This window comes from Notechis scutatus, chromosome 2 (genome assembly GCF_049901735.1).
Source record: "Notechis scutatus isolate UNSWTSFEM ecotype Mainland chromosome 2, rNotScu1.2, whole genome shotgun sequence".
Classification (NCBI taxonomy): Eukaryota; Metazoa; Chordata; class Lepidosauria; order Squamata; family Elapidae; genus Notechis; species Notechis scutatus.
The window spans coordinates 256,709,300-256,721,920 of NC_142010.1; the positions used below are offsets into that span (position 1 = coordinate 256,709,300).

Here is a 12,621-nt window from a genome sequence, read left to right on the forward strand (position 1 = left end):
AGTTCCAGTCCTGCTTTAGGCACAAAAGCAGGATGGGTGACTTTGGACCAATGACCAGGAGACGGTAAGTTTTAGTCCTGCCTTAGGCATGCAAGCTGGCTGGGTAATTTTGGGCCAATCATCAAGAGACAGTAAGTTCTAGTCCCACCTTAGGCACAAAAGCTGGCTGGGTAACTTTGGGCCAATCACCAAATAAGTTTTAATTCTGACCTAGGCATAAAAGGCAGCTGGGTGACTATGGGCCAGTCACGCTCTTTCAGGCAGCAAGCTCAGGTGGCAAGCCAGTCAGTCAATTCCTGTTGGAACCAATGGATCTACACTCAGTTGACCCAAACAAAAGGAAACTGTAAACATGCAAGGGAAAAATTCCATCAATCTTGTTAATTCCACTCAGTGGCTGCTCTCAAGGAGCTTGGAGATACATCCTTTACTAACCGATTCGGGCACAGGCTGGTTGAGATCACTTCCAACCTTTCAGCAGGATTCAGAAGCATCTTGCTAATTCTTCTCATAACTTGTGTCTTCATTGTGTTGGGTTCCAGGTTTAACATCAGCCAACTGGAGGAATGGCTGAGAGGGAAGAACCTGCATCCGAGTGGGGCTGCCAAAACCCTGGAACCACTGATCCAGGCAGCACAACTCCTGCAGCTGAAAAAGAAAACACCTGAAGATGCTGAGGCCATCTGTTCCTTATGCACATCCCTCACTACCCAGCAGGTACACATTATTTACGAATTCAGAACAACTGATAAAAAGGTTGAACATGAGAATTTACCCATTTCTTCTTCAAATTCTGTTCATTCAGTGTAGAAGGTTGCAAGGGAGCTTCAAGTCAGAGTAAGGATTTGAACTTAGGCATCCTTGCTTTGGGTCAAATTATAATGGTGTAGTGCTGATAATTTGCAAATAATTCCCCAAAACCTTTTTTGCTTTGGCCAAATCCAGCATCTGACTGATGAAGATTATTTTAAGTAACTAAGGGAACTTGAAAATGTTAATGGATTATTGTTTAGCCCAGAGGTCCCCAAACTTGGCAGCTTTAAGACTTGTGGACTTCAGCTCCCAGAATTCTAGGAGTTGAAGTCCACAAGTCTTAAAGTTGCCAAGTTTGGAGACCTCTGGTTTAGAGTATTAGGAGAACAGGACAGAAGTAAATATATATACACAATCTGCAAAATTACATACAAAACTTCTACAGGTGTACGGCAGCAGCTTCATAAGTGGATGTCCAATTCAGAGGTGATCACCTCTGGATGTTGCTTCGTGCAGGTCTTCTAGGGAACCAGAGAGCACACGTTGTGGTCAATCTTGCACAATATGTACAATTGTGGATAAAGGGGGCACACATTCAGGCGCACCAGTTCTCTTGAAGGCCTGCTTGCAGATGGGATCAAGCCTGTCTTGCTTTCTAAGCTGAAATTCCACCCATTTCCTACGCTTGTTCTGTTGAGGACCTGTGATGTCGTAGAGTGTGTTGCATCTCCTCTATAACCCTCATTTGATCTTTGCTCCTTAGATTGTAAAAATACTAAATCTTTACACTCCTGTGAACGAGTTTGAAGAGCGAGTGACAGTAAGCTTCATAAGAAACATACAGGTAAGCTATATTCTAAATATAGGCAATTTTACATCTGTCACACAATTAAAAGGTTGTGTCTAGTTTTTATCATGCATCTTTGGAGGTCTGGCTATTGAAATTTCAGAACTGGGTCATTACTCCTAGGGAGGTCTACCATAACTCTGAACATCTAAGTGACCGGTCATAAGTTGAAGACTATCTGTAAACAATCAAGCAAACCTAATTCCCCTACGCAGGGATATTGTCTAGCCTGTTGATGAAATGTCTGTAGGAAAACGACCAGGGTTAGTGATCATCAGGAACCCAACAGTTAAATCTTAAAACCATACATTTTAGCATCTTTCTCATATCGGGATTGTATCTGCTCTTGTGGCCACCATGCTCTATCCATCCCTTGACTGCTCAATTCTTGCTTAGTTTTTAATTCCCCCTTTTCATTCAAAATATCACTGTATCTTATAATTTGTTCCATATTGATAACGTTAGGATGTGTCAGTGCTTCCATTGTGGAAAGCCAGACTGGTATTTTCAAATAGTGTTGTTCTTTAATTTTTACCCATATGATAGCAGTGCATTTCTAATATAATGTCTTTGAAAATAGCTAGTATCTTAGCTAATAGTTAATAGCTAATAGTTAACATTGAAAATGTTAATGGATTGTTATTTAGCGCAGGGGTCCCCAAACTTGGCAACTTTAAGACTTGTGGACTTCAACTCCCAGAATTCTGGGAGTTGAAGTCCACAAGTCTTAAAGTTGCCAAGTTTGGAGACCTCTGGTTTAGTGTATTAGGAGAACAGGACAGAAGTAAATATATACTAGCTAATAGTATCTTATTTTTCCCATACCATAAGAAAGCATGCCAACCTAACTGAAGGTCATATCCCTCTACGGTTAATAGTCTTTTATGCCTCAAATTAATCCATTCTTTCACCTATGTAAAAGTACCGAGGCCTGATAATACAATTCCCAATCTGGCAACGCAAAGCTTTTCCTTTTTGGGAATCCTGCAACATTTTCAGGCTTCTTCTTGCTTTTTTCCCTAACCAAATATATCATAGTATTATTTTATCTAGTTCTTCAAAATATTCCCCCCCCCTCCAGCTTTATTGGAATTTTTTGAAATAAGTATAATAGTCTTGGTAAAATATTCATTTTTATAGTAGCTATTCTTCCCATCAATGACAGAAACCCAACAATTAAATCTTGAGCTGGCTGTAGCCTCTACCATTGAAAAGCAAACAAGTATTCTCCCATTAGCCTCTCATCTATGTGTCTTCTCATAAGTAGGAATACGGGTAGTCCTCGACATACAACGGTTCGCTTAATGACCATTCAAAGTTACAACAGCACTGAAAAAAGTGATGTATGACCATTTTTCACACTTATGACCATTGTAGCATCCCTATAGTCACATGATCAAAATTAAGACACTTGGCAACTGACTCTCATTTATGATCGTTGCAGTGTCCCAGGGTCATGTGGGATCTGACTTGAGGTGCTCACATTGCAGCCCTGGTCAAAAGGGCCCAGCAGAGATTATACGACCAATTGCACAGTGGCAGATAGGACAGCACTCCAGAGGGTTAATGTCATTGCATAAAACTTCATTGGTTGCCCTCTCCCCTCTTTGGAAGAGCTTTATAGCTCCCGCTGCCTTAAGAAAGTTCAAAACATTCTCAAAGATCTATCTCATCCTGGGCACCCTTTTTTTTTAACTATTACCATCTGGCAGACGGTACAGGACAATAAAAACAAGGACAAATAGGCTGAAAAACAGCTTCTATCCCAGGGCAGTAGTTCTGTTGAATTCTGCTGTATAGTGCAGTGTTGATGTAGTGTTGGTGGTTTTCGGTTCAATGTGTGGAGGGTGAAGGATGTGTGTTTGTGTTTATTTTCATGGTCATGATGTACACTGAGGATGGTGTTGTACGAGGTGCAATGACAATAAAGTAAACTAAACTAAATGTGATCCCCTTTTTGTGACGTTCTGACAAGTAAAGTCAATGGGGAAACCAGGTTCACTTAACAACCGTGTTACCAATTTAACCACTGCAGTGATCTACTTAACAAATGGGGCAAGAAAAGTTGTAAAAGGGGGCAAAACTCACTTAACAAATTTCTCACTTAGCAACATAAATGTTGGGCACAATTGTGGTCGTAAGGTGAGGACTACCTGTACATAAACTACCTTTAAGTCAATTAGTTGACCCAGGGAGTCTTAGTATTTTCTATTTCAAATGGCAGCAATAGCCTGTTTGGAGATGACTTTTTTTCTGATTTGATATCTGAGACCCATTTTGGAGGTGCTAAGAAATGGACTTGCAGTTTTGTTCACATGAGGCCTGCACCTGAGCTACAGGTTAATTTGTTCACATGAGGGCCTGCACCTGAGCTACAGGTTAATTTGTTCACATGAGGGCCTGCACCTGAGCTACAGGTTAATTTGTTCACATGAGACCTGCACCTGAGCTACAGGTTAATTTGTTCCTGCTCTATCACATCCTATGCCAGTGATGGCAAACCTTTCCATCCTCGCATGCCAAAAGTGCCCGCACACACATGTACGCATGCCAGCACCCATAAGGCAATGTACGCGGGGAGCCCCATGCCCGCTACACATGCACGCATGACCCCCCCACCTGAGCGCCATGCGTCTCTGCGCATGTGCATGTCTCCTGGAACGCCCCGCCCTTCATACATGCGCGACAGCTAGCCGACGATCAGCTGGCGGGCGTGTGGCACACATGCCTGCGCAGTGGACCTACTCTGGGGTAACGGCTCACGGGCCGGCGGAGATGGCTCTGTTTGCCATTTCCGGCATGTGTGCCATAGGTTTGCCATCACAGTCCTATGCCAAGCACATTGGGCTACAAGTATACTCTACCATCCTTGGTCGCATTTAATCTCCGATCTTTCCATTTAAAGTTGATGTTTTTCAGATCGTCCTGAAATGTTTGGTGACAGGTTTTCTGTGCCCTTCCTCTTTTTCCCCAACCATCCTGGGGTATCCAGTTGATTGCAGTCTTTGCTGGACATTGCAAACTCATGTGGAGCATGTGTCCTGCAAAGCACGTTCTTTGTTTTGTCACTATCTAAGACTCTTCAGGAATTACTTCTTTGTAGAACGTTCTCATTTGTGACATTCTGTTAAGGCTAATAAAATGTAGTGAGAGAACACTCAATACTGCAGGGAGAACTCCAGATTGACAAAAGATAAATGCATGAAGAATAAGTAAAGATTGCCAGATTGGTAGGGCATAGGATTAAATTCTGTTTGGTGTGCATTGTTCAGTCACTGAGAATTGAGCAGCTTCAAGTTTAAATTATTATGGTCAGTCTTACAATCACTTAGATGTCTATGCTGAATTTGGCATTTTTGCTCACCTATTATTTCCTATCCAAGGACCTGGGATGGCAGTTGTTAGAGTTGTTATTATTATTGTTGTTGTTGTTGTTGTTAAATCTTTAGTGAGATTTACAGCCTTTGGGGCTGGTTGGTAGCTCAACCAAGAACCCAGGAACTGTTAAGGTTGCGTCGGAGGATATAAGCTGTTCCAAGTAGGGTAGGTTTTTTTTTCTCGAATCAAGGTATTCAAGTCTGATAAATTTAATAATAATAATAATAATAATAATAATAATAATAATAATAATAATAATAATAATAATAATAATAATAATAATAATAATAATAATAATAATTACACACTGATGTGAAATCACAGCTACCAGTTCTGTCCCACTTCAGTCACTTACTGTAATCTTACGCTGGTACTGCAGGATATAAAACATTGAGAAGCGGCAGCTGAATTGTTCACCTTCACCATATACAAGGTTAAACTAAAAACAGAAACAAAGCCTGACAGCTGTTGCTATTTAAAAATACTGAACAAATTGCCAGATTATATCCTCTGATTTACACAGTACACCAGGTGGTGCCATGGCCAGTTCTAGCTATGGTCTTCTATTGCTTTTCTTTTGGGAAGATACCATGGCTGGCTGGGGAATTCTGGGAGTTGAAGTCCACACATCTTAAAATTTACCAAGTTTGTACACCTCTGAGCTAGATAGTGCCAGGAGTGACTGCTAGTTTCCAAACAAACAATCCTATAGTACAGTGCTGTTAAGTTAGTTGGCTAAAAAAGAAGAATCAGTTGATGTCTTACCTTCCTAAAACTCAAATAGATGAGGCCTACTCTTGAGAAACTCAAGACTCGGCTGTGAGGGCAAAGTTGTGGCTTAAAACAACCACCTATCTGATTTTCTTTGCTAATAATTTTCTTCTGATTCCTTCTAGGCACAATTGCAAGAGCGAAATGATCCTCCACAGCTTCTGTTAGACTTCAAATTCATGTTCCCTGTTTTGTTTCCATTCAATCCTTCGTCTCTGACCATGGACTCTATCCACATCCCAGCTTCCCTCAACCTGGAATTCCTTAATCGAGTTTGAAGACATAATATATATTTTTTTTACCCCAATTTCCCCAAAGCTGGGGGCGGGAAGAAACGAAAATGTAAAGCTCTTCTAATATGGACCAAATAATGGTGAAAAGAACCAGTACATGCCAATTAATCAGTGCTAAATTGTTCAGGATAAAAAATAATACTTGGGTTAGATGATTTTTGGTTTGTATGAGGGACTTTTTTGTGGGTGGGTGGGTAGATCTTGAAGTTGATACTTGAAACACACGAAGGGGTTGAACTGTTTGATGCCATGCTAAAGTATTTTCTCCCACTTGCCGTTAAGGCAAACGCACTGGTTAAGCAGGATGTAAGCTTTACTTTTGTGAATTATGTTTCTCAAGGACTTTTGTGTTGAAATGATAAAAAGAAGCCCAGATTGCCACCCATTTTCTGATTGTCCATGGTGATAGAGCAGGGGTCTCCAACCTTGGCAGCGTTAAAACTCGTGGATGTCAACTCCCAGAACTTGTCAGCCAGCATGGCTGGCTGGGGAATTCTGGGAATTGAAGTCCACGAGTCTTAAAAGTTATGTTCCAAGGTGGAGCTTGCTTTAATCTTATTTCTCATTTTAAAAAAAAAAGTTGCTTTAGGTTAAAATTTAAAAAAAGTGACACAGCTTGAACAGATGTTGCTGGAGGTGGGAAGAGCATAATTTGCAATTTGTACTGAGGCTGGGGAATGCTACTTTGCATATGAAGCAAGTTAGTCACTGAAAGCTTCAGGAAGATGTGTAAAATATGGTTAAAAAAAGACAATATGGCGGTACATACCTAAGAAAGCAGGCCAAACTTCAATCACACCATTGGGGCTGCCATTTTGACTTTTGTTTACCATACTTTGTGGATACCCTGGTCCGTCTTTAACCCATCAGGTGCCTATTAATAATTTTTCTGTTTCTATCACTAAGAATGTGAAGTTGTGGAACCATAAACCTCTATGTTTGCTTCATGCCAAATTATAATTTCACTGTAAGCTGCTACGGATTCATTTAGGCAGTGACAGACAGGGGCCTGCTTTGATTTACTGGGGAAGAAAATGGTGTACTGGCTACATTGACTCCGAGACAGATTCCTTGTTGAGATAGTTGAAGCCTCCCTATGATCACACTTGGAACTGTGCCAGGACACAGCAGGGATACGTTGGCTGTTGTGTGTCATTGTGCAGTCAATGTTTCCCCAGCATTGACAGAACATTTGCAGGAAATGGAGTGTCAGGCTGTGTTTCCAAGCTAGTTACAAGGACAATGTTAGGCACTTTATATAGTATTTGTTAATATCTAAACTCCAAGAGAAGCCTTTCAAGAGAATTATCATAGAAACTAATGCAGAAGACTCTGTCAGCGTGTTTATGCACATAACAATAGGTAAGAAATGATCTTTCATGCAAAAACTAATCAGCACTTATTAAATACTAGAGAGCCCCTTAGTCTCCCTTCCACATAAAATCCAATAAAATCTTGTGTTTTAAATATGATTTTTTAAATTATGTCCAAAATCATACTACCAAAGGTTTTTCTCCAAATTTTATTTTTTTAAGCATTGCTTAACTATTATTCAGTAGCTATCATAGCCATTAAAGTGGCATTCAGATAAAAAGGAGACCATGGGAAGGGACAATTATATGGATTAATAGACAGCCATATACAGCATTTGTTATTCTGCAATCTCCTATAATTGCACTTCACTAGATCAACCCAGTAGGGTTACAAGCAAAAAAGAAATGTGATTGAATGACCTTCTTGAACTGTGCCCAGAATGATCTTGGCATTCTTCACTCTTGCAAGTTTGGCAGTTAAATATTGGACCAGGAAGCTTTTAGCGAGATGAACCCCATCCTTTTCAAAATAATTTGGTTATTATAAATCAAATGCCCACTCCTCCACTAATGGATCAAGTCTAAGACTTTCTGGTCTCGTGGAAAATAAGAACGTGCCCATTTTTAAGGTCACCAAGACATCTGCTGTCTAAAAGGGAAGCATTTTGTGCATTTGACCATGGCTTGCGGTATTGAATATCTAAATATCTTGATGCACAGATGGATGCAAAGAGGAGCATCTGCCATCTAACTTCTCTTAAATGCTTACACTGCTCCTCCAAAGCTATCCGTCATTAAATTTAGTATCCAGGGAACCGTTTCTTCATAATGCTAAATTCCTAAAACGACTGCAACCATGTGGTAAAATGACAACTGCAGGCACACTGCTTCCACATCATTCTGCAAATTTTATCGTTTTTTTTTCCCCTCCTCGGTCCCTGCGGAAAAATTCACGCTACCTTTTCCAGTAGTTCTAGTTCTAGTTTTATCCAATGACGCTTTATTCAATAGAAGTTTCTCTATTATTCAAACTTTAATGCAAAAAAAAGTTCTCTGGCCGCATTTGCTTATTTCTCTTATGATTTTCTGCATTAGTGCAAACATTGATTCATGGATTTCCCTCCTCAAATTAAATTAATAAATTTGTACTTTGGCAGACCCTCCTCTGGGGGTCCTGAACATGGAACAAAAAAGCACATTTTGTTGCCTCTAATAGAACAGATCCCTGTTTCCTGACCTTTTTCTTTAAGTATCACTTTCCAGAGTAATATATGAAGTAGACATTGAATTTTCTTAAATAACTGAATATTATAATTCCTGTGTATTCCTTATGAATTCTCTAGGTTTACTCATCGTCAGTAAAATAATGTAAAAATGAGGCACTTTTCTGAAAAGTAACACTCAAGCTAAAGTAGTGAAACTGCTATTTACCCATTGTGGCCAGTTTATTCCTGCACAATGGACCTTTTCTCTCCCACAAAATAGGTGTGAAAAGGGGGCACTTTGCCAACTGTGATCCTATCTACCGCCTTTTAAAAGTATACATGAAAAGTAAACAATTATTTCCAAATGTTCCAGTATCATGTGGAACTAAACTGGGCAATTGGAAGTGTTATGTTGCCATTTGGCAAGAAGCCTCAATTTCTGTATAAATTGTATATGTTAAAAAAAATCCTCAAATGTTGCAAAGCTTTTAAATACGTTGGTGTATTTAATTCTTATTGGGCAGACTAAAGATGCAGAATAAGATGCAAAACCTTCTACAGAATCTTGGAAAATGTATTTATAAAGCGTGGCTAAAGCTCTACCTAATGGTAATATTTCTCTGCAAGGACTGCAAGAAAATTTAATTTATATTATGTATATAATATCTGTACATTTTTAAAGTATGTTATAACAGATAGAAATTGAATATTTGTAATTATCTGCCAACTTGGATTTACTGAAGGAACTTGTGTTTAAATAACTGATGTCTGTAACTTTTGTGATCTGTTTTTAAGATAACTTGAGTTTTTCTTTTTAAAAAGCCAATTCACTGACAGTGCCATGCACAAATATGCTTTCTCTGTCTCTAATTGACCATTTCTTTTATTTAAAAATACTTTAGCACAGATCAAAAAAGTAGATTGTGTCACTTATTTCATCTTTTTATTGTTTTTGACTGAATTCTTTCCTTCAGCATGACTTTACATTAAGCATTTCCTAAACTAAGTATTACAAATTTGGAGAAAAACTTAAATGTCACCCCAAGTTACCTTTGAATTTGTATGTAAACTGATGAAACTGCATATGAATTTTAGACATCTGTAAAAGTCCATTAGAAGGATCCAAATGCAGATTTGAATTTATTTTCTCCACAAAGTTTTAGATTCTAAAACTTGTTTTTGAAGATTCCAAATTTGGGAATCTTAGATATATTTTTAAAGACCTACAAAGGCACTAAAATAAGTATAAATAAAATACTTGATCACAGTTATTTATGGCTATCAAATTAATATTAGCCAATGTGCAACCTTATATATAACTTCTATTTGTTTAGGACAGTCAGCATGGAAAGATTTCAGTATTGTTGTATTAGATTAATTTGAACTTTTTATAAAAAGAAATATATGGCCAATTGTCTTCCTCAATTAAAAACTGCAAGAAATGCAGATTTATTCATATTGATTCATTGATATTAACTATTAACTTTTTTAATACTACACATCTCAAGTGTGCAAGAATTAGCAAGACTTGTCTGTACACAGGAACAAGCAATGAGATTGCCAGGTTTCAAGTTATACTACACACACTGAAGTAATTTCTCCCTTATTGCAGCAAATTAACTCTATGGGTTTGCTTATTTTCAGACTAAGCTATAAAATAGAATGCTGTAGTCAAAATATTCTAGCATTATAGATGTAGCTGACTGTCCATCATGCCAATCAATTTATACTGCATGAGCAAGTTACATCTCTGCCTTCAAAACTTCATTTTTTTTACATGTATTGAAAGATAACTCCAATAAAAGCTAGAGAATTATTCAAAGAATGCAAATGCTAGAACATAAAATGAGGTGTACCTACCCCAATTTATAATTGCCCCAGTTTAATTAAAATTGCAAGCTACAGTTTAATTAAAATATTGCTACTGATAAAAATATTTTTCCAGTTTGAACAATTGGGAAAACTACACCTGTTTATAGGAAAGTGACTGTAAAAGTCACCATCATTCATAATACTTTGGAATAAAAAGCTTGCTTTCCTTGTTTTTCTGCATGCTGGTTTTATTTCCAGCATTGCTAAGTGTCCACTTTCAAAGCTCATTCTAAAAGAGAAATGGATTTGTTTTATAAACTCTTTGTAATACATTTACAGAATGTATATATTATTTCCTTCTGGAGTTCCAAGTGTTAAATGTAAATGCTGCAATGGTACAGCTTTCAAGATTGCTTTTTAGATTATTGTGAAGTATTTTTGGAAGCAAATATAGTTGGGTTGATGAATGCACCAAACCCAAGTGGTCTGTTGGAGGAAAGCTTCTGAAATATATTTCAATTCTATTACCGTATTTCCCCAAAAATAAGACCCGGGGCATGACAGCTGAAGAAGCTTCTTGGGTGAGAAGCGAAACATCTTCAAAAGAAAAAACAACAAGTCTAGTTGCCTCCTGAAAAAGCACCTTTGGGACAACCATGACCTGGATGACTGTCTACCATGAGAGTTTCAGTTGTTGGAATGCAGGTGAAGAGGGAAGTCACGTCATAGGAAACCATGGTCTCATCCGGGTCGTTTTAGATTCCAAACCTTGCTGGCAAAGTCCTGTGAATTGTTGATGGGTTGTATAGTTTTGCCATCTAGAGGAGCTAATAAGGTGGCTGGATGTTTTGCAATGCTGTAGGTGACTGAGTTGATGCTGCTGACAATTAGTGTGAGTGGAGTTCCCTCTGTGGATTTTGGGGAATCCATATATGCATGGCGTGGCTTCCCCAGGGTATAAAGACGGTAGTATTGTGGCTGATCAATGGCTTTGTCCTTCAGTAGTTATTGCAAGAAATCAACCTTTTTCTTGTAAATGCTGGTGGGATCTCTCTTCAGTCTCATACATGGCAGTGTGCCATTTACTTTGGCCTTGTAGTCATCTGTGTTCAGGATGACTGCATCTTCCTTTATCTGCTGGCAGGATGGTGATGTTTGGGTCTCTTCCTAGAGATGTCACTGCTCTCCTTTCTTGAATTATGAGATTGGAAGGGGGTGTTTTGGCATTAGCAAAGACTACAGGTATTTTCACCCTTAACTGTTCTGCCTCTGGTTCTGCCAGTTTATTGTTTCTGATGGCTGACTCTAGTGCTCTGAGATCTACAACTGGTAGCTGTTCTGGTATGACTGCAAAATTCAGCCCTGCGGCTAAACATTTTCTGTTTGGGTAAGCTGTCAGATTTCTCACCCATTGGTCAGTTTTCTGAGACATGTCACTGTCCATCTGTGTTGATTCTTCTGCTCTGTGTATTTTTTCTTGTCTAAACTGTAGGATACAAGTGATTTCAGCTCTTGAAGTTTGTGTTCCACGCTCCCTTTCAAAATATCAGTTGTAAAATTAATCTTAAACTGAAGCGCAAATGGTTCCTGTGGTCTGTAATTTTTTCTGGAAATTCATTGATATTCCACCATTCGAACGATGTTCAAGTGCATAGCTAAATGTTTCAATTATGTTTTTGTTTGATGTTATACACCACTGAGAGTCCTTTGGCATTGGAGCAGGTTACAAGCACTATATATAAGTAGATGGATTATTAGATACATTGAGATGGGTAACAAAATAATAGACTAGATCAGAGTCACCTCCCAAGTTACATAGTTGATTGTAACACTGAGTTTCACAATCTCAGCCAACCCCACTATGTACCATACAACCCCATCATAAAGGATTTTGCTTCACTGACCTTTAAGATTTTTCTCCAGTGCCTCGGGCTCTGTGCATCAGCAACCAAGTAAGAACTATGGGGCTGCCAAAGCATTGGTCTCAGATGCCTTTGTTAGCACAAAATTCGTCATTCAGTTCCACACAGAACTCAGATTGCGCAGTGGGCTATTCATCACAGACCAGCAGTGGCAAGAAGGGGAAATGCTCTCCAAATTAGGTGTTTGAGACAGGAGTTCCCTTGGAGGTACAAAATGCAACAGTCCCAATGGGCAGTGCTGATGAACCCTAAGATATTCTCTGCTTTCTATGTCCAATCACTACTTCAGGGTCGCCAGTTGGCATCTGGATGCCATTCAAGAATCTC

The 12,621-nt window shown here is 38.9% G+C and overlaps 1 protein-coding gene and 1 non-coding gene across 5 annotated transcripts in view; one reads left to right on the forward strand and one right to left on the reverse strand.

The window, feature by feature from the left end:
* Positions 1 to 11,872, forward strand: part of MYO5B (myosin VB) — a 330,775-nt gene extending 318,903 nt beyond the window's left edge. For all 4 annotated transcript variants that reach the window (XM_087958648.1, XM_087958649.1, XM_087958650.1 and 1 more), the window contains 3 exons: positions 543 to 717; positions 1,517 to 1,597; positions 5,875 to 11,872. In XM_087958648.1, coding sequence (XP_087814774.1) covers positions 543 to 717; positions 1,517 to 1,597; positions 5,875 to 6,027 — 409 coding nt within the window. In that variant the 3' untranslated portion in view covers positions 6,028 to 11,872. The remainder of the gene's footprint in view (positions 1 to 542; positions 718 to 1,516; positions 1,598 to 5,874) is intronic.
* A 479-nt stretch (positions 11,873 to 12,351) lies between these two features.
* LOC113411429 (small Cajal body-specific RNA 18) lies at positions 12,352 to 12,439 on the reverse strand. Its single transcript, XR_003370780.1, has one exon.
* Positions 12,440 to 12,621: the final 182 nt, after the last annotated feature.